This window comes from Nyctereutes procyonoides, unplaced genomic scaffold, assembly GCF_905146905.1.
Source record: "Nyctereutes procyonoides isolate TBG_1078 unplaced genomic scaffold, NYPRO_anot_genome, whole genome shotgun sequence".
NCBI lineage: Eukaryota > Metazoa > Chordata > Mammalia > Carnivora > Canidae > Nyctereutes > Nyctereutes procyonoides.
In genome coordinates this window covers 62,630,005-62,654,071 of record NW_026575051.1, presented here as the reverse complement: position 1 = coordinate 62,654,071, position 24,067 = coordinate 62,630,005, and the positions used below count along the sequence as shown (strand labels likewise).

At 43.1% G+C, this 24,067-nt stretch overlaps 1 protein-coding gene across 3 annotated transcripts; it reads left to right on the top strand.

Moving 5' to 3' along the window:
- Positions 1-2,242: 2,242 nt before the first annotated feature.
- Positions 2,243-20,197, top strand: POPDC3 (popeye domain containing 3). Of its 3 annotated transcripts, none has more exons than XM_055330304.1 (4): positions 2,243-2,268; positions 16,236-16,972; positions 17,949-18,057; positions 19,735-20,197. In XM_055330304.1, the coding sequence occupies exons 2-4, from the start codon at positions 16,488-16,490 to the stop codon at positions 20,014-20,016; spliced, it is 876 nt and encodes a 291-aa protein (XP_055186279.1). In that variant the 5' UTR covers positions 2,243-2,268; positions 16,236-16,487; the 3' UTR covers positions 20,017-20,197. The 3 variants fall into 3 exon arrangements, with proteins under 3 accessions (XP_055186279.1, XP_055186277.1, XP_055186278.1); XM_055330302.1 differs by lacking the exon at positions 2,243-2,268 and adding an exon at positions 2,494-2,621; XM_055330303.1 differs by lacking the exon at positions 2,243-2,268 and adding an exon at positions 4,836-4,919.
- The last annotated feature ends 3,870 nt before the right edge of the window (positions 20,198-24,067 follow it).

Here is a 24,067-nt window from a genome sequence, read left to right as displayed (position 1 = left end):
TCACGCTGCATGGCAACTTGAGTTGTGTGAGCTGAGTTGACTGTTTCTGTCCAGCCTCAGATGTTTGGCCAAGAGAGTCTCCCAAAGCACCTAAAGGGTGGAGGCTGTGAAGTGTGGACACATAACCCTTGAAGTAGAAATGCAGCTGGAAATCCCAGGGAGACCTACACCTGTGTCTGATCTATAGGGTACCATTTCACCGGAGTTTTTGTTCCATAGAGATTATGCAATGAAGATCAAGGCAAGGATACATATGACAAGGAATAAGAAAGAGAAAAATCAGAAGGCATCAGGGCAGCAATATTTAACATAAAATGTACCAAAGAAGGGATCCCTGGATGGCTCAGCTGTTTAGCACCTGCCTTTGGCCCAGGGTGCGATCCTGGAGTCCCGGGATCGAGTCCCACGTCAGGCTCCCTGCATGGAGCCTGCTTCTCCCTCTGCCTGTGTCTCTGCCTCTCTCTCTCTCTCTCTCTCTCTCTCTCTCTCTATGTCTATCATAAATAAATAAATAATCTTTTTTAAAAAATGTACCAAAGAAGGGTGTCTGTACTAATAGGCTGAAAATCTAAACAACACATATAAGCTAATTATCACAAACTTAAAGTAGCACACATTTATTAACTCACAATTTTGGTGGGTCAGGAGTCCAAGCACGGCTTAAATGGGTCTTCTGCTTAGGGTTTCACAAAGCCACAGTTAAAATGTCCTCTGGTCCACATTCACATCCGGAGGCTTGACTGGGGAAGGACCTATCTCCAGGGTTACTTAGATGGTTGGCAGAGTTCATCTCCTTGGGTATGCAGAACTCGGGGAACTGGCTTCTCGCTGGCCATTGGCTGGAGGCTGTTTTCAGCTCCTAGAGGCCCCCCCAGAGTTCCTGCCACATGGACTTCCCGACGTGCCCACTTGTTTCATCAAGCCAGAGATGACAGTCTCCAGAGAGAGCCTGCTAGCAAGACAGAGTCTTTTGTAACATAGTGTAGTCACAGGACTGACATCCATCACCTGTGCTATGCTTATTGTTTATAAGCAAGTCACAGATCCCAACTGCACCCAAAGGGAGGGGATCCCAAAGAGGTGTGAACACCAGGAGCTGCTGGGAATCATGGAGCCACCTTACAGTCTGTCTGTCACATCTTTGTTGCTTCTGAGTTTCTAAACTAAAAATAACCAGGAATATAATCCTTAAAACATTGTGGTGCACAACGCTAAATAAGAAGTATAATCTAAACCCGGAGTACAGCTGGTATCAAAGCGTGTGACCTTCACACTTCCCTGGCCATATTTCAGATACGGATATATACATACCCTGGACTAGGTCCAGTTCAAATTTTATTTCTAACGCGTCTGAGTAAATCTCTAGCATAAAGAGTAAGAGCAAAGGCCTCGCAGTGGAGTGCCTTCTAGCTACGTATTGTGTGTAGCAATACGGGGTACTTCTTCTAACTTCTAATATAAATTAGTTTCACAGCTTATATTAATTACTTTTGCAACTATCCTGGGGACCGAAAGAGACATGGATTATTCCATACATAGTTTGCTTCTGGAATCACTGTCACCAACACGGTTATAGGAAGTAAAAAGTGAGGGTGCAAAGAGATGGGAGACCAAATCCTTGAGCAAGGAGGTTGTGTGTCTCACAGGTCCCTCGCCAACCACCCAATGGTTTGAGCACCGAGACAAAACAAAAACTTCCCTCCTTTCATAGGAGGAAAGGTGCCTTTGAGCCTTGCCTGAAAATGCATGCATTTGGCTTAGTACCGATTTGAACTTTTTTTTTAATCATTTCTTTTTTTTTTAATTTTTATTTATTTATGATAGTCACACACACACAGAGAGAGAGAGAGAGAGAGGCAGAGGGAGATGCAGGCTCCATGCACCGGGAGCCTCACGTGGGATTCGATCCCGGGTCTCCAGGATCGCGCCCTGGGCCAAAGGCAGGCGCCAAACCGCTGCGCCACCCAGGGATCCCCTTTTTTTAATCATTTCTATTTTTTTTTTTCCTTCTTTGGTTGTCTCTGCTCTTTTCCCATTTGCTTTTTTTTTTCTTTTTCTTTTCCTTTTTTTTTTTTTTTTGAGCTGTCCACTGATTTGAGTTTTCTGTGTCCTCTGCACCCAAATATCCCCACTGGGGTCATGCGTCTCACGTTGGGGCGGGCGGGCGGGGGTGCCGAGGTGCGGGAGTGAGAGGGCCCGCGGGCGGGAGGACGGTCAGGACTCCATTCCTTCGCTCTGCGCCCCAGCAGCGAATACCCGGCTTATTTTGTAAGGTGATCGGCGTAGACCTGGGGGGCGGGGGCGTCTTGGCAAACTTCGGTCCTCAGCGGCCGCCAGGTGTAGCAGCAGCCCTGGGGGCGGGAGGCCGGGGCGGCCCGGTGCCCCCCCCCCGCGTCCCCGGTCCCCCCCCCGCCGCCGCCGCGCCCCGGGGCGCGCGCCCGTCCCCCCCCCCCGCGCGAGCTCCGCAGGGGCCGCGGTCACACTGCGCGACCGGGGCGGGTGCGCGGCGAGGAGCGCGCGAGCCGGGCGCGGGGGTTGCGGCGCCTCCCAGCCCCGCCGGGCGGTGGGCTGGAAACTTCGGCGGGCGGACACCCGAGCTCTGCGCCGGCCCGGGAAGGCAGGTAAGGAGCGCAGCCCGGGGGCGCCTCGGCTCCGCCGCCCCGGGGAGGCCCGCACCCCTGCACCCCTGCCCCCCGCACCCCTGCACCCCGCCCCTTTGACCCCCTGCACCCCGCCCTCTTGACCCCCTGCCCCCGCACCCCTGCACCCCGCACCCCGCACCCCTGCACCCCGCCCCCTTGGCCCCCTGCCTCCGCACCCCTGCACCCCGCACCCCCTGCACCCCGCCCCCTTGACCCCCTGCCCCCGCACCCCGCACCCCTGCACCCCTGCACCCCGCTCGCTTCGGTGCAACTTTGGCGGCGCGGCTGCTACCGGCCCCGCCCCGGGGTGCGGGCTGCGAGGCCGCCGGACCCGGGTGTTCCGCGCCGCGGGCCCCGCTCGGGAGTCGGGAGTCGGGAGTCGGGGTGGCGCCGCCCGCAGCTCCGCGCGCTCCGGCCCCGGGGACCGGCCCCCCCCCCCCCGCTCTTGCCCTGGGCACCTTGCAGCCCAAAGAAAGAGGCCAGGCTTTGGAGCCAGAGGAGCTGACCCAAGGGGTCCCCGTATTCTTGGGGTTTCGTGGGGAAGTGCCGCGGCCGGAGCTCCCTCCCCCGAGGTCTGCAGGAGGCTCATCCGAGGTCACGCTGACCTGCTTTCTCTATGTGGGGATCCTCCTTGCAAGGGGGGGCGGGGAAGGAGAGAGACAAACCCACTAAATTACCTCCTCGCCAAGGTGGGTTCCAGAGGTATAAGACATTTTAAGGGTCTGTATTTTAGGAAAAGATGAAAGAATCAAAATACAGTGATAGGGCTATGGCCAAAAAAAAAAAAAAAAAAATTGTTTTAGCCAGGAGACATTTGCAAAAAAAAAGTGAAAAAGTGCTACATGTGAATCATAAACGGAAAAGTAGAATTAGAAGCCCACTTTTGAACATAGTTTAATTTGATTTAGTAAACACCAAGAGTGGGACAATCTTCCTTCCCCACTTTCTGTTCTGACTCTTGTAGTTAGGTGTTTTTTGAACTTGCAAGCTTGGGCACAGCAACTGCATTTTAGGGCAGCCTTAAAAAATTCTTGGACTCTGTTCACATTAAGGTTCGGTGGCAGTTGTTTTCTGTTATATTAATATCAGAGACTGTCGCATGGTCGGATTCCCTTGCAGGTCAGTACAGTAACTTGGCATTGTTCTCTTGGGAAAAAAAAAGAAAACCAAACAAGAAACACATGAAACAAAATATAAACAAAAGGTGGATTTGCTTCCACATTTGCAAGATGAAGAGGCCTGGCTGATCCCAGATGATCTTTAAGGCTCTTTCCTGCCCTGAAGACTGGAGAGTTTAGGATATACAAATACAAACCGAAACGTAGAGTAAGACATTTTCTGCCCTAAAATTTTCTACCTATCAACTGGGAGACACTGGATAGTTGAGTTTCTTGAATCTCAACAGTGCCTCAGAATAGCTGAATCATCGTGCATGCGGTGCTTCTAAATGGTGACATTCTAGGCTACTAAATAAAAATATGTCCTGGAGAACCAAACTCCCATCCTCTTAACCACAGGACTGACTAATAGCATTGACACACTGGAGCATTCACGTCTGCTTATTTTGGAATCATCAAGATCAAGAAAGGTTGTGAAGTGTTTGCTGTAGTGTATAATAACACATAATAAGCAACATGGCAGGGAAGAAGTTTCAAAACTGCTTTGGAAAATATCCATGGTGGATCGATCTGCAAGCCTGCAAATTGCAGTTGAAATTGTTTTTTGTAATTATGGTTGTTGGTCAACTGGGGTCATGAGCTATAGAGAGTAAGTAAGAATTTACAAGAGTATATTGAATCATTAATCAGATTTCTTTTTTTTTCTTTTCTTTCTTTCTTTCTTTCTTTCTTTTTTTTTTTTTTTGAGGAAAATGTTTCTCTCTGTTATCCAAATAGTTACAGGAAAATGTCTTAAAGTGAAAGTTACAACAGGCATTTTTAAAAATTAAATAACTGAAAGTCACTGTCTCAAAGCCTCTGTAACAAATGCTGGGTTGCCCTCCAACTCAATACAGGGATTGATTCGCACAAACCCAAAATGAGACCTTCTCATTTTGTTCTTCATTTATATTCCTCAACAGAATAATAACCTCTGGTGACTTTTACACACACTATGAAATTGGTTCTAGAAAATCAACTGGCGGAGCCTAGGCAAGAATCTTCATTGCTCTGAGCCTCATTTTTCACTCCCAACAATGCTGATAAAACTACTGAGGTTGCAGAGGTGTTGTGACTCCCAAATGGGTCAGGAAATGGAAGATCTGCTGCCTGGCACATAGTAAGAGCACAACTAACTATAATTTTCCCTGTCTCCCTTAGTAGGTGTTTGTTTATTGACTGACAAACTATAGGATGAATGGTTGTTACAGATTTTGCTTTTAATTTAAAAAAATCTATGTAGCAAAATCTTGATAATTGTTGAACCTGGGTAATAGGTATATGGATATTTATTATATAGTATTTTCTCTTCGTATATGTCTTTGTAGATGAAAAAAATTTAAGAATGGACATGAAAAAAACACTTAAGATACATTTCTAATCTCACACTGCATTTTAAATTGCAATTTTAAAATCGTTCTATGTGGACTGGAAGGATAAACACAATTAAATATAAGGAGTGAGTGGAGAAGACTGTGGATCCGGCTTGTCTTGCAGTTTTCATCATAAATCTCTGGTGAACGTACTGCATGACATGATAGCAGCTGCTCAAAAGTGAATGGCCTGCTTGTGCCTTTAACCATTTCCAGGTTAAAGAGAAGTCAGTTGATCTCTAAAGAGCATGGTTCTTATTAAAAGCAATCAAATAGCATGCTTGAGAAGAAGAGGTTCACAAGTGGTTCTTGAGAAGAATCCACAGCCATCTTCAGTTTCTGTGGAATTTTTAAATTATAGATTTTTTAAAATGACAGTGCTGTTTGTTAATTCTGGTCATTGGGTTCATGGATCTTAATTCTTTGAAATTTTTTTGTATTTAAAATTTTTCAAATTAGGCTCGCTGGTGGGTGGTGAGGAGTGAGTGAGCATATAGATCATGTATTAATTAATACATATGTATTAATATGTGTGGTGCTACTCCAGGGACACAAATAATGTTTTAGGGTTGTCTGCCTGTTTGTTTGTTTTCAGTCTTTGATGGACATTCTAAAAAAACAAGGCTGTTTGCATTTTGATTTATAAGACTTTAGACTGCCTCTTAAAATGTAGTGTGTATTTAAAAATTTAGTATGCAACAACTGACTTTAAATGAGTCTTAAGTAACTTAAGTTTATTTGATATGATTTTTTAGCTATTTACTATAGATCTCATAATTGAAAGTAAGCTTAAATCGTATCAACATTTGAATTTCACTAAAATGTAAACGCCAGGAGAGCAGGGATTTATTGAATTATTGCATCTTACTTAACAGTATATTCCTGACCATTTGAAAGTTGATGACACAGTCAATTGTGTTACACTGTTTGTTTTTGAAAATAAGCATCCTGTCAGTGCGATTGAAATCTTAGGGAACAGTTTGAGCGTAGCACACATTTTTTTGCTTGCTTGTGCATCATTTCCTCAGCCAGAACACCAACATATTAAACTACCATCAGTGACTTAAGCCATGTCGGAGTACACAAAATACAAATACACATACACCTGAAACATCTACCAGCTACCTTGCTTCACCACATGTTATCCTGCAAGATTGTGTTCTGTTCTTTTGTAGTGGTGAACTTTTCTGTCCCAAAACACCCTCTTTCAACATCCCAGGAATGTCTAAGCCTCTTGATTCAAAATGTCAAATAATGCATGCAAAAGGAAAGCTTCAATATTGAAGAGAAACTTGAAATAATCAAACATTTTGAAGGAATCAAGAGGATATGTACACTTCCTGAGCAGCAGAAATAAGGGAATAATCTGTGTTGCTTATCCACAGGCAGTGCTGCAAAAATAAAAGGAAATATCTATGGCTGGAATAACTTCAAGTATTACAGAGCCAATAAAAACGAGGCTGAAAGAAAAAGAAGAAACGGAAAGACTGTAGAGCATGTAGATTGAGGATCAAACAGTAAACAATCCCCCACAATCAAAGAGAAAGCTCCTATCTCTGTGCAAACACCTTGACAGGAAATCCCAGGACCCTGAAGAAGTGCTCCTTTTAACACCAGTAATAGCTGGTTTGGTGGTTTCAGACATCACTGACCCTGGTGTGTGGTCCACCTGGTTATTTAGCCAGAAAAAATGAAAAAGAAAAGACTAGCCATTTAGCTAGACCACAAGAGCTTGTTAGGCACGTTGGACAGGAAGAAACACGAGAACCTGAACTAAATACACATAGAAAAGTGAGTTCATTTGCTGCATATAGGTCACTTGGAGGGAAAGGAAATGAAGGTGTCAAGAGAACACTGTGGATCCGGCTTGTCTTGCAGTTTTCATCATGAATCTCTGGTGAACTTACTGCATGACATGATAGCAGCTGCTCAAAAGTGAATGGCCTGCTTGTGCCTTTAACCATTTCCAGGTTAAGGAGAAGTCAGAAGAACCTAAAGCAGAGCATGGTTCTTATTAAAAGCAATCAAATGGCATCGCTTGAGAAGAAGAGGTTCACTGAGTTTCTTCAAATTAAGAATTTTAGGACACTGAGTGATTCAACGTGGGACCCACCTTCCTATCCCTGTATTGCTCAAAAGATTGTAATTTCTTAAGAAGACATTTAAATTCATTGACTCTAGAACTGAAGGGAGAAAACAAGAATGTTGTTGATTTGTTCTAGTAAGTCCAGATATTTAGATTCAAACTGTACATGGAGCAGTGTGTCTTTATTTGTATCTGTCTGCCTGGGAGTGAAGCTGAGCTTTCTGTATCCTTAAGCTGCCTAATTAACTTCCCTGTGCCTCGGTTTTCTCATCTGCAGAATGGGGACGATAGAACTATATATTTCAAAAAGTTGTGAAGATGAAATAACATAATATTTTATGAGTCTTAGAAACATGCCTGGCACACGGTGAGTGCTCAGTAAATGTAGATGTTGGTAGCTGTGGTGGTGGTAGTAGTAGTAATAGTTGTAAATGAGGTTCAAGGAGATGGCAACTAAATATTGCATTAATTCCTTATTGCTAAACGCAACCTGAACTTGGTTGGAGTCACATAGTTAGAAGAATTACAGAGCTATTTGAGCTTCTGTAGTCTGTCTTTTGCGTGTTAATCTCTAAATGTGTCTGAGAAATCAAGTATTTGCCCTGTACATATGGCTCAATTTTACAAGCTGGAAGTCACCCAAGGAAACTTGGTATTCCAGGAATTTTAGAGATTGCAGATGAATGACATAATTATTCTGGAAATTGCTCATGTGTCCAAATGCTTAACAGTGTTGGGGCTATCTGACTCCATTGAAGGAGAACCTATAACGTGTTGCTGGGAACCAGAGTGAATTTACATGTAATTCTCAGGGCCTCGCCTAGTGTCTTGCTTTCTAGATACTGTTCTTCAAAAGTATTACTGTTCTTACCTGATTTTCCTGATTTAAATCTAGCAAGGATTGAGTGTCTTCTGCTCCATAGAGCTGTATTCAAACTCCATCATAAAATGTAGATTATTAGATTAATGAAAAGCCATATGTACAGGAAGTACTCATAATTGTGTGTATTGGTTTTCTATTGCTTTGTGACAAAGTACCACAAACCAGTGGCTGAAGACATCACAAATCCATTATCACATAGTTTTGTGGGTTAAGAGTCCAGACATGGCTGAACTGGATCCTCTGGGCATTTTGTGGGTTAAGAGTCTCAGACATGGCTGAACTGGATCCTCTGGGCATTGGAAGACTGCAATCCGGGTGTCAGCTACGTTGCACTCCTCATCTGGAGCCCAGGGTCCTCTTCCAAGCTCTTTAGGTGGTTGGCAGATTTCAGTTCCTAGTGGTTGTAGGACTGACATTCCCATTACCTTGGTAACTGTTAGTTGGGGACTTCTTTCGGCTCAAGTGACTGCCAGCTTGTGGCCCCCAAAAGCAGTTCACAACATGGTGTTTGCTTTCTTCCATTCAAGTAGGAACATGACTCTCTAATTTTCAATCCCTCTCCAGTCCTACAATCTTAATAACTTCATAATCACAGGTGATTATTCCAGCACTGTTTGCCACAGAATGTTACCTAATCAAGAAAGCATCTGTCCCATCCCATTCACGGGCTCTGCCATACTCAAGGGGGAGAATTATAGCATGTGTGCACCAATGAGACAGGAATCTTGGAGGCCATCTTACAATCCTGCCTATGTGATAAAGTGAGAAATCAGACACAGTTGGAAGTAATGAAATGGACTTTAACTAAGACATGAGAGTCAGAGAAGTCCAGCGTGGGCTGTTGGCATGTTCTCTAATTTTCTCAAGTCTGAAGAGAAGCCAAGCTCTCAGCGGTATGGTCAAAGGCATACTCCAGCCCAGAAGCCTCATGGTGCATGAAGAAACTCATATGTTACATGAAAACAAAGGCTGCTATGGACCCTCTGGAACCCAGAAGGCCACAATTCAATCTCCACCACAAAATGCATGAGATTATTTGTCTGGGATTTCTAATGTATTCCATGAGGTATCATCAGAAGATGAAACGCGAAAATGAAACAATGTGATAGAATTCCTTGCGAAAGCATAATTCTCCTAATGCAAAAGTTAAAAGTAGTGACTTCCTTGGTAGGATAAAGAGGCCAAGAGCTATTGTAGGGTTGGCCACCTATGTAGGCAGAAACCAGATGGCGACATCTATGCTATGGATAACATCTGATGACTGTAGCATATGAATATTGTAGCCAATATAATTTACATTTATATCAACTCTGTTCTTAATCTTAGATAATTTTTCCATATTTATACACTTATACATTATACATATGTGCTGTTTGCACAGTGTCGTGCCAAGTCTTTTTCATTTTCTCTCTCTCTGTTACTTGAGAGGCTCTAGACCAACACTGTCCAAGAGAAATATAATGCAAGCCACATGTGTAATTTTAAATTTTCTAGTAGCATCATTAAAAAATAAGATATGGGCAAAATTATAATGTTTTCTTTGACCTGATACTTCTAAAACATTATCATTTCAACATAGAATCACTGTTAATGTTATTAATGACGCAGTCTTTATCTTTGGACTAAATCTTTGAAGTTCATGTGTACAACACACCTCAATTCAGACCAGCCACAGGTGGCTAATGGCTGCCCTGTTGGACAGCACAACTCTGGAGTTCTGTCTGAGGCCTCTGATCGTGGGCATTTCGGATTTCAACTCTAATTCTCTCTGCACTCCTTTTGTAGCAAATCTTGCCAACCCGGGTCTTTCTTCAGGATTGTCCTGTGTAACAGTAACTATTAGAGTTTCCACTGTCCTGCCCCTTATCTTTTGCTGTGAACTGTTGCTAGATTAAGAGTATTAGTTTGAGGATAAAACTGTGTTCCCCTTTCCTCTGATTTCTTCCTGAACTTTGGGATCTCTTACAATGGCCGAGGGTCTTCAACTCTTCTTTGTTCCCCTGTCTCAGTAGAGGCACTTCTTCCTTTCACTTCTTCCTCATAGTATAATATATGCTTCCCTTTCTCTCTGGTCCAATATCTAAATCCTTGATCCAGGTATTGGTTAGATCTCACTTGGGCTTCCTACTTGTTCCAAACTATTCTTAATACTGCCCTTATACCCGAGCAATGTTATCCTTATCAGTCATTGAACATTTATTGAAGACCCACTGTGTTCTAGACAGAGGGGAATTTCATAAATATTTCCATATATATATATATATATATATATACACACACACACACAATAACCAACCAATAAAGCTGACATTTTAAAATACTACATTCATTTCTTTTGGAAAATTACTTAAACTAAAAGAGGAATATGATTCTTTAAAAATATATATGTGTGTGTATACGTGTATATGTTTCCTTCAGTGGCCAATATAACATAACGTGATAGAAGGCATATTGAAAGATAATAAAGACCATAAAAATTCAGAGTTAGAAGGTGCACTTCAGGCCACCCTGTTAAAAGGAAAGGCTGCTGCAAAATATCCACAAGCCTTGAGCCCTCTTGGAATGATGAGTGGTAAGGAAGGAAAATGCCTCCTCACCTGAGCAAAGCACAGGAATGAGAACACATAAGGCGAGAATGTGCCTTTCCAGCTCCTTCAAAATAAGAACTAAAATCTGATCCTTTACCCTACAGACTGTTCTGCTGTCTCTCAGCCTCACCCCCCCCCCAATAGTTCTTAGCCCTGGTTGCACATCAGAAAATGCCAGTGTCTGGGTCCCACCATGGGCTGTAAGTAATTAAGGAAGTGATCTCCAGAGTGGGCCACCCCCACCCCCCCACCCCGCCCTTCATGGACCGGTGTTAAGACCTGCAGTCCTAATTCAGTTCCACCACTCAGCTCTATATTTTAGCCCATGCTAGGAAAACTCTTCTATTCCTTTTTTTTTTATTTTTATTTATTTATGATAGTCACGCACAGAGAGAGAGAGAGAGAGGCAGAGACACAGGCAGAGGGAGAAGCAGGCTCCATGCACCGGGAGCCCGATGTGGGACTCGATCCCGGGTCTCCAGGATCGCGCCCTGGGCCAAAGCCAGGCACCAAACCGCTGCGCCACCCAGGGATCCCCTCTTCTATTCCTTATCACACAGAGTCATGTCATTTTAGATCCAAAAGGGACCTCACATTATTTTGTCCAACACTTTCGTTTTACCAATGAGGAAACAGGTCTAGTAAGATTAAAGATCACACTATCTAGAGGCACAGCTAAGATTAGAACCCTTCTTCTAAGCAATAGTGTGAACTGAACTGACTAGACACAGAGTGGAGCGCGGACACCAGCACTGCTGCCCTGGGCAAACTGAGGGGTCAGAAGCACACACAGTGATCAGCATAGAGGGACAGCCAGCGGTCAGCCAGGAGTCAACAAAGCTTAGATCCTGTGAACAAACAAGGATAACTCAGAAACCATTCAGGAACAACATAAAATAATGGCCCTCAAACTTTGGTGTGCCTAAGAATCAACTGGGAGCTTATTAAAAAGGCATCGTCCCGGGTCCCTTCCTGTAATTCTGGGGTGGGGCCGGGGAAGCCTCCTGGGTGATTCTGGTCTAAGTGATTTGAAGATCTAGAAGATCATTGTTGTCTTCCAGAGACTGGCCATTGGAAAGTAAAGACTCAGGGGTGGCTTGGTGATGGGTTTGCCTCCCCCTCCCAGCCATCGCAGGTCAGGACACAGAGATCATCACCCCTGCAGGAATGAGTAAATTTCGAGTTTAAAATTTTAAATTGAGTAGCCACCAAAAGGAATATTTGTATTTCTGTCTTCAGTTGTAATCTGCTGCGTGAAAGGAAGCTTTTAAAAACTTAATTCTCCAAGAGGCTCAGCTCTGTAACATACAAGCAACAAGCACATCTCTGTGTTATTTTAAAGTCTGCCAAGAAGATGTGATATAGATTTTCTCATTTGAATCTTCTAGCAGCTACCCTTTAGAAAGTGGTATTACCTCTGCTTTACTGATGAATACACATGCCTGAGTCCATCTAAGTAGCCAAGAGGAAACTGCTGCCTACATTTTCTAAATCCTGGTACCGCTGAAGCAGAATAATAAATGTGGTTTAGGCTCTAAAACTTCAGAATCAGGCAAAACCGGGTGGAATTTAATCCCAATATTAGCAGTGTGGCCTGGAACAATTTACTTCCCCTCTCTGAGTTTCAATTTTCTCATCTGTAAGATGGAGATCTAGTACCTTCCCCGTGGGGTCGCTGCGAAGATGACGTGAGATGCTTTTTGAGTATGTCTGGCACTGAGGTCCTGAGCAAGTGTACCTCCTTGAGGACACATAGAGAAAACCATCATTAGGCAAATGATTGTTTTGCATATGGAATGCATGCCAAAGCCAGGACCTCTTCCAATTAATGAGTAGAATATTGATGGAATTTTTATCTTCTGGGTTGCCTAGCAACCAAAACTCCCGCCACACCACAAGCTAGAGAGTTGTTGTTTTTAACCAGATTAAAACTCAGCTGCTCTTAGGGAACCCAATTTGTATGAAGATGAAAGGATTCCCCTACGAATTGGGAGCCGTGCCAGACATTTAAATAAGTAGGGTTCCCCCGTGCTTCGCGGTTTTGTACCTAACTGTCCTGGATGTTGGGATTTTCCCTACTTCTGGTCCCCTGGGTGACCGAAGATGCTAGAACATCCATTAAATCGGATAGAGAGTAGGCGTGGAGGAGGCCTGACGCCTGCACCTGGATACCAGGGCCTTCAATCAACATTCACTGAGTGCCAGAAATACGAAAACATTTGCCTTTGCCCCTGGGGAATCTCGGAGGCCTGGAGAGGAAGTCAGTCGGTGTTGAGTAATGGTAATAATACAGCAAATTATTTCACTAGTGGCTTTTCTGTGTCTGTTCCCCCCCCTCCCCTGGCTGTACGGTAAGCATTGTGGATTGAGCAGCACACGCGGGTGTGGTGGGTCTTACATGTTCAGTGTTAGGATTATTATTTGCCCAGCAAACCAGGCCTGACAATACCCCAGGTCCCCCAACACGCTGCTATCAAGTCACAGCCTTGCCAGGTGGCACTGCCTGCTGGCCAGGGCAAGGCCCTGAAAGAGGAGAGGCCTTCCACCTTGCAGCCGTGCCTCTCTGCCTCTCCTACCTGAAGCTGGTTGCTTAGCCAGTCCCGGGCCCTGCTTTCCCATCTGTGAGTAGGGCATGATGGTTTAGCATCTGCCTCCCTCGTGGCACCAAGTGTGATGCTGTGAGATAACGAGTGTGAACCGATTGGCCGTCTTGATCCGTTGGAAACAGGTCTCCATCACGTTTCACAGAGCATCCTTGCACCTTCCTTTATTTTTTTTTTAAGATTTTATTTATTTATTCATGACAGAGAGAGAGAGAGAGGCAGAGAGAGAAGCAGGTTCCATGTAGGGAACCTGATGTGGGACTTGATCCCGGGTCTCTAGGATCATGCCCTGGGCTGAAGGCAGCGCTAAACCGCTGGGCCAAAAAAATAAAAAACAAAAAATTAAAAAAATAAAAACAAAAATAAATAAATAAACTGCTGGGCCACCAGGGCTGCACCTTTAAATGCCCCTATTCCTTTATAGCTCAGGGTCTTATTATAAAAAGGGGGAAGCTTGGAACTCACGTGTTTATTCGCACTTAATGTTTCCATCATTTGTAGCTCCGTGTGCCCATTTCTTTTGCAGGGAAGATGGGGCTTTATTGCCCGAGAGATCCACTGTGCCGCTTAGGCATTGCACATTTATTTACTCACAAACATGACTTAAGGCCCACAGGCCTTTCAAGCAGGCAGCTGGTGGATGAATCATGTTCAGCCATACAGTGCTGCTGGCACATGTCAGGGGAACACTCATGCCCGTCACCTGCCCCTGTCAGTTCTCTCTTCTAATAAAATACATCTGTTTTGGTGACTGAATAAAAACACACCAAGTGGAGAAAAGCTGGGTGTGGAGTAATTTAATCAGGGCAAGTCAGCACTCTGTGCTGCTGGGCTGAGTGATACAGTATCAAGGAGGGGAGGAGGATTTGGTTGCAGCTTCTTGAAACAGAAGCCGGCTGGTGAGGGCCGGAAGCACAGTTCTTCTTGGGATGGCAGTGGGTCACACTCCTGGAATGCAGGTGGCCCAGTCTGTCCCCCAAGTCAGAATCTTCAGGGGACGAGATTCCCATACACTTCCTTCTGCATGGCCGCAAAGGTTTTACATGGCCTTTCTCTTTCAGCATCATTTTAACATTTTGTTGGGGATTATGAATTTTTAAGGGAGTTCAAACCCAAGTTCAGAGCTCTGCCCGCAGTGCTTTTTAATATCAGCTTTGGTGGCTATGTTGGGTATCCTGAGGAACTGATTCATTTAAAATACCCTAGTTTTAAAAGTAAACCAGCAGGGAGACTGACATTTGCAGTCTGGAGTTCTGCAGTTCTCACTACTTATTCATTGTACTAAAAAAAATTTTTTTTTCTTTATTGTGAGTATCCAGTAGTGGATAATTTTGTGTTGTGTTTAAAGAGGAGAAATTGAACACGTTCAAGGAGCTGGTCTGCCCGGAATCTCATCATCTCACAGAGTGATGGGGGGAGGCTGGAATTAGGAGGATGTTTTAAACGGGATGTTTCGAGTACATGTGAAAGTCGCTGAAGTACAAATAACAATATAAGTTGTAGATCTGAGTTGTTTTTTTTTTTAATGATTCACCTGGTGACATTCTTAAAGTCATTACTTGCGGAGAAAAGAATCACTATCCAAGGTGAAAAACCAAGAGCTCCAACAGTAGCAGCGCCTTATTCCCATTTCTAATTCTGTTGGTGATTACACTGTTCCCTCTTTTTACTTCAGCTAAGTCATTTTCACCTCTCTGTGTGTATTTTTTTTCCTATGAGACAAGATCTGTGATATCCGATATTTTATTAACAGGTGTTCTGGAAATAATCTATCTTAAAAATAAAAACACTAAATATAGCCCTTAAGTTCAAGGCTTCTGAAGGTTGTCATGGTTTAAAAATTCAATCTAATGAATGCTTCACATCGGAACTATTTATTGTTAAGAAACCTGGCGGTAAATGATACATATCCTACCGTTCTATCATCCTGGTTAAATCGCTCCTGACTCAGATCACACATTAGCATTTTTACCATATGGCTCAAAGGGTAGAGAATATATGTGCAGAGGAACAAGTCGGTAACATTTTTTTGACCATCTGGTAAATAAATGCGTAAGTGGCAGGAATTTTAATATTATTTATTTAGTTAGATGGCTGCAGACTTTAAACCTGAACTAGCCTCCAATACGGTGACGTAGATCTGAATTGACATTTCTCAAATAGTTTTGATCTAACTCACTAAGCATATTCACAGTCTCCCATGTGCTCTTAAAATCTGACTCCTAATCATGTGTTTATGTTTATTGTTTTATTAGGGCTCCTTACAGCGCCTGATTTACAATACCTTTCATGAGAGGCCAGGTGATTGGATCCAGGATCCAGGCCAAAGTTGTGATCCCCCCGCCCACTGTGTGACCTGGGATAAACTAATTGGCCTCTTTAAGCCCCAAATTCCTCATCTGTAGAGAGTGAATAACATTGTCAAACATCTCTCTCAGAGGGTGGGCCATGAAAGGCCATGGACTGATGCATCAAAATCATGTGGGGGGGGGAGGATGGTCAAAATACCAACACATAGGCCTCACCCTCGGTGGTTCTGACTCAGTATGCCTACACACAGCCTATGAATCTGCATTTCTAGTCACTGTCCCAAGTGATTCTGAGGCACACCGAGCTCTTATTGCGAAGACCAGTTGATTATGGCACCTAACTTTCTAGAAGAATATGCAGGTAGCTAATTCCCACAAATACTAAAATTTTGGTGAATAATTTATTATCATTATTAAGCATAACCCTGAGAATACACATTTTCCATCCTAGAAACTTAACACTTGACCCATGCTTAAAATAGCCTAACTTCATAGAAAACAGTCTATCAGCTTGAATATTAATGCTGGTGATCCCTTTAAATATACCTCTCAATTGTGCTTGTTTAATTAGATCCTTCTCTTTTTCTTGTCCAGGAAACCACAAAATATTTGTGGACTAGATCTCAACCAGCAGCCCAAATGAACTTAAAGAAGCTAGCATGGGATGTTTAGCTTTTCAAGATCCATACACACAAAACCCTTAATCGCTACGACGCCAGCATCTAGGCCTTCTCTGGTTTTATAAAGACATGGCCAGACGCTGATGATGGAAAAGCAAAGGACTTAATTACTTGCTTCAGGATCCTCTCGTGTCAACTGAAAAGTGAGCCAGACAGGAGCACAGCCATGGAAAGAAATTCAAGTTTATGGAAGAACCTAATCGATGAACACCCAGTCTGCACCACCTGGAAGCAAGAGGCCGAAGGAGCCATTTACCATCTTGCCAGTATTTTATTTGTAGTAGGTTTCATGGGTGGCAGTGGCTTCTTCGGGCTCCTTTACGTCTTCAGTTTGCTGGGGTTGGGTTTTCTCTGCTCTGCTGTCTGGGCTTGGGTAGATGTCTGTGCAGCCGACATATTTTCCTGGAATTTTGTCCTGTTTGTCATCTGCTTCATGCAATTTGTTCACATTGCGTATCAAGTTCGCAGCATCACTTTTTCTCGAGAATTCCAGCTACTGTACAGCTCCCTTTTTCAGCCGCTGGGGACCTCTTTGCCCGTCTTCAGAACAATTGCTCTGAGCTCTGAAGTGGTTACTTTGGAGAAGGAACACTGTTATGCCATGCAGGGGAAAACCTCCATTGATAAACTCTCCCTGCTTGTTTCGGGAAGGTTTGTACTCTTGGCGCTTGCTCTATATTAGTCATTTCCTCTATATTAGCTACTAGCTGGAGTTTCTTTCTGTTACACTTTGCCATCTCGGCATAGCATAGGTCTGGGCAGTTTTTAGCACTGGGCATGAGAAACTCCTTGACACACACGTGAGTCGTGGACATAGACATTTAGAGTACATGCTGTTATTTACCTGAAGCAGGATATAATCTTGAGCCTTAATATTTCTTCTTAGAAATCAAATGTACAAATGGGTTTGTCTGGATTTGTTTCCAGGCTAATCACTGAGAGTCAAGAAGAGGACGATGCCAGCTTGAATTAATAGAAGACTTATGTTGGCATGCAGAGTACCTTAAATAGACTCTGATGGGGGCATTCCTTTAAGTAATACAGAACATTTAGGTTTTATAATGATCTTTTTTTTTTTTTCAGTAAATGCTAGAATTGCCCACCTGCTAGAAGCAGGGAGGGCACCATATATATTTTTTATATTTATAGCTGTATATATATAAACTTTGAAAACAGAAAGTTTGGGGGGAGGAAACAATAATGTGATTATTCATGCCTTTAAAAAGCTTAACTGTTTGGTTTACAGGGTATTTACAGCAGTACTCCTTTATGTTCTTCAGTGTTTTCCTACTTAATTTAAAATCTGACTGAGTGCAATGAAACTTTTTCTTGAAGTATAACATATACACACAAATGGGCACATATCATCACCCTGATGCATTGTCTGATGAACTTCACCCAATATTCCAGAATCCTAACTGTGTGAGGAACATCAGTACATGAATCTTACAGGAGATTTTGTCACTTACTGTAAACTGTAACGTATGAATTCAATATTTTATCCTACAAAATTTTAAAAGCCATGAAGTCCATCAGAGATTGGAAGTCCTGCTCCCTCCCCCGTGCCCCCCAGCTATGTGCTTGCCTTCTCCTCCTCTCATAAATGATGTTCTTTGTGTTTGGGTAGGATCAGAGTGACAGTTGACGGCGAATTTCTGCATTACATTTTCCCCTTCCAGTTCCTGGATTCTCCTGAATGGGACTCCCTGAGACCCACGGAGGAGGGCATTTTTCAGGTAAGGGATAACTAGACCTCAGAGTGACAACTGCCTCTTCCCCATACACCTTTGTTTAAACACAGGCGAACAAAACAAAACAGCAGACGGCAGAGCAGTAACTCCTATTTTACTTTATTTTTTTTAATAATAAATTTATTTTTTATCGGTGTTCAATTCGGCAACATACAGAATAACACCCAGTGCTCACCCCATCAAATGCCCCCCTCAGTGCCCGCCACCCAGTCACCCCCACCCCCCGCCCTCCTCCCCTCCCACCACCCCTAGTTCGTTTCCCAGAGTTAGGAGTCTTCCATGTTCTGTCTCCCTTTCTGATATTTCCCACACATTTCTTCTCCTTTCCCCTTTATTCCCTTTCACTATTATTTATTTCACTTTAAATTGTACTTTGCCACATGCGTGACTGCCCAGTTCTGTTTGACTCTTGCTGATGACTGTCACTGGGTAGGTCCAGCGACAAGAAAAGGCATGGGCATTATATATGACCTATAGAGAGTCCATGATAGAAATTCTTAGATTTTCCTTGGGTTAGCTGTACTTTGGGAGATTAAAATGGAATTCATTGAGATTTGAATGTAAACAACACTGTCACTGCCACCGTTTAGAAATCTAAACACCAAGAATTTCAAAGCCTGTCTGTAGGGCACCTGGGTGGCTCAGTGGTTGAGCATCTGCCTTTGGCTCAGGTTGTGATTCCGGGCTCCTGGGATCGAGGGTGGCGTGGCATCGGGCTCCCCATGGGGAGCCTGCTTTTCCCTCTCCCTCTGCTGCTCCTCCTGCTTGTGCTCTCTCCCTCTCTCTCTCTGTGTCAAATAAATACATAAAATCTTTTTAAAGATTAAAAAAATAAAAGTCCACCCTTATTACAAAATGAGTGATTCTTAAGATTTAATTTTTTAAAAAGATTTTATTTATTTATTCCTGAGAGACACCGAGAGGCAGAGACACAGGCAGAGGGAGAAGCAGGCTCCCTGCAGGTAGCCTGATGCAGGACTCAATCCCAGGACCCTGGTACCATGACCCAAGCCAAAGGCAAACGCTCAACCACTGATTCACCTAGGTGTCCCCTTAAAATTTTAAATGCTGATAGATTTTAGTTGTTTTCTAGCAAAAAAAATGCTAAACTGTCACTACTCTGCTGCTATGTTGGTAAATTCAAGATAATCATTTCAGTGGTTTCCATCTATTATGGTGTATTGTTTTCCTACGATTAATACATGTAACATCCACTTGTGTATTTGTTACAAATACAAATTCATATACATATGCAGAATAGGTAAATAAATTCTGTTTTGTGCTACAGAAATGAGTAGAGCTAAATGTCTGCAGTCTGGGGACTAACTTGGAAAAATACTTCTGGCATTAGCCAACTTTATTATTTTTTAGTATCAAGTGGCTCTCACTTCTGTAAAAGGCAAAATATAGATACCCAGATTTTGAAAAGAGGTAAGTTTGGGCACAACATTGTGATTGTTCATGTTATAAATTATATATATAGCAATACATTTTGTAATTTCCCTCCATTTTTATAATATATTGTGAGTCAGTGAGCTTTTTTAACCTAAAAAAAGCAGCAAGTAAAATTAATTTAAAACTGGGGCAAAAAAAAAAAAAAGAGAGGCAAAACTTTTCTTGCTTCCTAATCTTTGTTTTTTGTGACCTTACATTTTTTTTTAGGTAACCCTCACAGCAGAAACTGATTGTCGATATGTGTCTTGGAGGAGAAAGAAATTATATTTGCTCTTCGCCCAACATCGTTACATCTCCCGCCTTTTCTCAGTTTTAATTGGCAGTGACATTGCAGATAAACTCTATGCCTTGAATGACAGGGTATATACAGGAAAAACATACCACTATGATATTCGGTTACCCAACTTCTATCAAATGTCAAGTCCAAAAATACCCAAGTCACCCCTGACCGAACATTTCCGGAATTCCAGACGGTACTGTGATAAATGACATCAAAGTCTGAAGTTTTATAATTATAAAAAAGACTGTCTTCATCATTCCCCAAAGGAAATGCAGAAAATTGTGCTCACTAGTATTTTTATAAATCAAACTCAGAGACAAGATGCCACCGCCAGCTGTTTTATTCATCTCAACTTCTGCGTTGTGAATAAAGTTTACAAATTTCTCTGTATTTCTTATTGGAATAAATGGTGGGGGGAGAATGAATAACTACGGGCAGTTTGTCCTTTTCTGTGTCAGAACTGGGAGAATGAAATTTTGTGTTCTCAGATATTTCCTCAGATTTATTCAAATCTGATGTCATGCCCTATTGAGTTAGGCATAAGAAAGTACTCTCAGCATGAGGGTGGGTTGTGACTGTCCCCCGTCAGTGTTTCCTGAAGTCACTTTTTGCTACGACCTCTGATGAAAGCAAAGTGTATTATTATAGTGGGCAGCAATTATTTATTTTAAATGTGAATTTATTTAATATGAGTAGAAAGTAGAATAAATACAAGATATGATAATATGTCCATCTTGAAGGCTATTTTATTGCAACAACTTACCAGCTTAATCTTTAAAATAACATATTTAAAAAGAGGCATTTCAAAAAAAAAAAAAGAGGCATTTCATGGAAGGCAAAAATACATACTATTACAGAGTAAAAAGAATACCTGGGAACAAACAGTAAAAGCGTTGCACAGTATTTCAGTTTCACATGGTTAGCCGAAAGGGCAAGTGTGAATGGTCGGACTGAACAGGGAGGGCTCGTAGCAAATGCTCTACCCGTCACACAAACACAGCAGTGTACCTTACAGCAGTCCCTTCAACACTGTAAAGAAGAACTAACAGATCCCTAATCTGATCCCTATCTTCGGAAAACTGGTTTTTCTGGAGAAGGATGTGCAGGCCATGTTCTTTGGTAGAAAGATAAATCATCATGCATTTAACAAATATGTATTGAGCACCTACTATGGCTCCAGGTGCTGACCTGACCACTCGTGATACATCAGGTAACAGATTCCATCCCTCACAGAACTTAGATTCTGGGGTGAGAGAGACAGATCATGAAATAAAACAGAAAAACCTGGAGTTAAAGTGTCACAGAGAGAGAGAGAAATTAGGGAAGGTGGGTAGGAAGGAGCATTGTAATTTTAATAGGATGGTCAAAGAAGGCCTGAATGAGAAGGTAATGTTTGAACAGAGATCTGAAGGAAGCAAAGGAACAATCCGTGCAGACATCTGGGGAATGAGCTATGTGGGGAAGCAGAAGAGCAAATGGGAAGGCCTTTAGGCATGAGTAGGAACAGCTAGAAGGCAGTGTGGCTAACAGAATGAGCGCTAGGGAAAGAAGGCAAAGAGGATTTGGGGCTGACTGGGTGGAGTGTAATAAGGCATGGTAAGGACTTTGACTTTTATTCTGAGAGTGACAGAAGTCATTAGGGAGTTTTAAATAAAAGGGTGGTGTGATCCACCCTATTCAATAGATTTGATAGAATCACATTGGCCAGCCTAGTGAGAATAGATTGAGGGAGAAGGAAGATCAAGAATGAACCTATCAGGAGTAAGCATGAGATGCCTACTAGATACTGAAGTAGAATAAATAGTTGGATGAGTCTAGAGTTCAAGAGAAAGGTCTGGGCTATAGACAGATTTGAGAGTATGTCACCTATAGGTGATATTTAAAGCCATGGGGCTAGATGAGATGGCCAAGGCAGTAAGTGTAGATTTAGAAGAAAAATTGTTGGAGGAACTTTCCTTGGAGGACTCCATTGTTAAGAGGACAGGGAGATGGGGAAGAGTCAGCAAAGGAAAGAGAAGGAGCAGCTAGTGAGGTAGGAAGAAAATCGGGAGCGCCAGGTCCTGGAAGCCAGGTGACGAAAGCGAAAGCGTTCAAGGGGAAGTGAGTAACGAACTGTCTCAAATGTGGCTGACAGGTCAGGTGATGTGAAGTCTGAGAATTCACCATGGGGTTGAGCAGCATGGAGGTCACTGGTGAACATGACAGGAACAGTTTTCATGGCGTGATTAGGAACAAACACTTGACCAAAGTAGGTTGAAGGGAAATGAAAGGCAAGACGTTGGAAAGACAAGTATAAGGAAGCTTTTCAAGGAGTTTTGATGTGAAGGGAAAATAGAAATGAACAAGAGCCTGAGCAGGGAGTGGGGTCAAGAGAGGATGTGTTCTTTTTCCTATTGTTTGTAAGATAAAAGAAAGAATGGCATATGTGCACGTTGATGGGGATGATCCAGAAGAGACAGATGAATTCCTGGAGGGGTGACATTGAGCAGGGAGTGATGATGGGATCCAGTGACTTCAAACCCGAACATGGATAATCAATCATTAGGAAGGAGCACAGCCAGAAAGTACGTGGGAGGGCAGCTGCTGGCAAAGGAGAGCTGCCCTGGGAGCTTGTGAAAGTTCTCTGGTAATTACTTCTATTTTCTCAGTGACCTAGGAAGCAAAGTCAGCAAGAAGGCTGGGGAAGGAGAATGGGGGTTATGTCAAGTACATCATCTTTCTGTACATTAGCATCTGCTGTAAGTGGGACAGGGTGGCAAGGTCTGAATCATTAGTCTGGATGAGCTACTGAGCTCATCAGGTTCAGCCTGAACTAAAGCAATAGTTGCAGGGCTTGTCCTCCCAGCCACACGTGGCCATCGTGGCAGCTATTACACAAGCAGACACAATGGCAGCTCCCTGTGAGGTACAACCAAAGGCCTGCAGATATTAAAGCACAAAGCACCCCAAGGAGAATCCACACCTTAGGTCAGTGCCAGCTAAATAATTTCACAGCGGTTATTTATCAGATAGCTTTCTAACCATGAAAGTCAACTGAGAACAAACCACATAGAAATGGGATGTCGCTTTTTGGGTCAGATAGTGTTGGCAGGGGGAGCAGAAGAATTTACATGCAGGTTTTCCAGAAATCTAACCATTCTGGGGATGAACAGAAAGGAGTACAAACAGAACAGGCTAAAGGGATGTTGAGAGAGGAGGTCCAGAGGTGAGCCTCACCATCTTCACACTTGTGTGTAGGCCTGGCACCAGCCCTCCTCAGTAGAACAGATAACTATTATCCAAAACCTTGGTTTGCACCCAGGTGTTCTCACTTAAACAACAACAGAATACCAAAAACCCTATAGTAACCTCTATGTAGTTACTCTGTATGTTTGGTTTGAAATTCTAGCAAACCACATTTTGCTATTCTCAAAATACTCTGGTCAGTGAGGCAGAAAGAAGAAACCATAGATATTAAAAAAAAAAAAAGGACCCCTGAAGTGCAATAACACAGTGCACTTAAAATTTAATTTCTATTAAAAATTGGGCTCATTTTAATCTCAGCCTAATTGTTTCCAGCCCTAAATTCCTTTGACTCATTTATCACTGGTAAAAGTGCAATAAGATGAGGCACTGTTGGTTTCCTTGTGTTAAAAATGCTTCATGGCTTTGTTCACAAGGTCTATACGTGCATAAATAAGTGAAGCACCTTGTTCAGTGAGTATAAAGAATTTTAAGACCGAGAAAGTAGAGCATTGAACCAAATGCAGGGCTTTCGTAAGCCTGAGGCCCTTTGCATGCCCACGAAGCTGATTCTGGTCAAGGGCGGTCCCTATGACATCAAAGTATTGGGGTGATTGTGATTCTCTGTCCTAAATTTTGTGGTCAGGAACGACCCTGAGAAGTAGCCTCAGGGAGGAAAGAAGTGGCTTAAAATGAGCCCGCAACCATTCTCCTCCCAGTCACCTAGGCAAGTTCCCAGGGGCTGCAGGCCCCATTTGCACAGCCTCTATTTCAGTTGGGTATTTGGAGGCTTCCGGCTCCCCTCAAGAGCTCGTCCTTTGAACTTGATTTGACCTCTGTACAAAAGTATGATTTGCCCTGGACTCTGCACTCCTAGGAACTCGTGGTGCTGAAATTAATCTACCATAAAGAATAGTATGATGCTCTCTCAGCACTTACGGGTTGAAGAATTTTCTCTCCTCTTCAACAAAGGAGCAGAAGGCAATTCAGTTGCTCTCTGCTCATCTGGATAAGCTCTGGATGTCGTTTTGTTACACT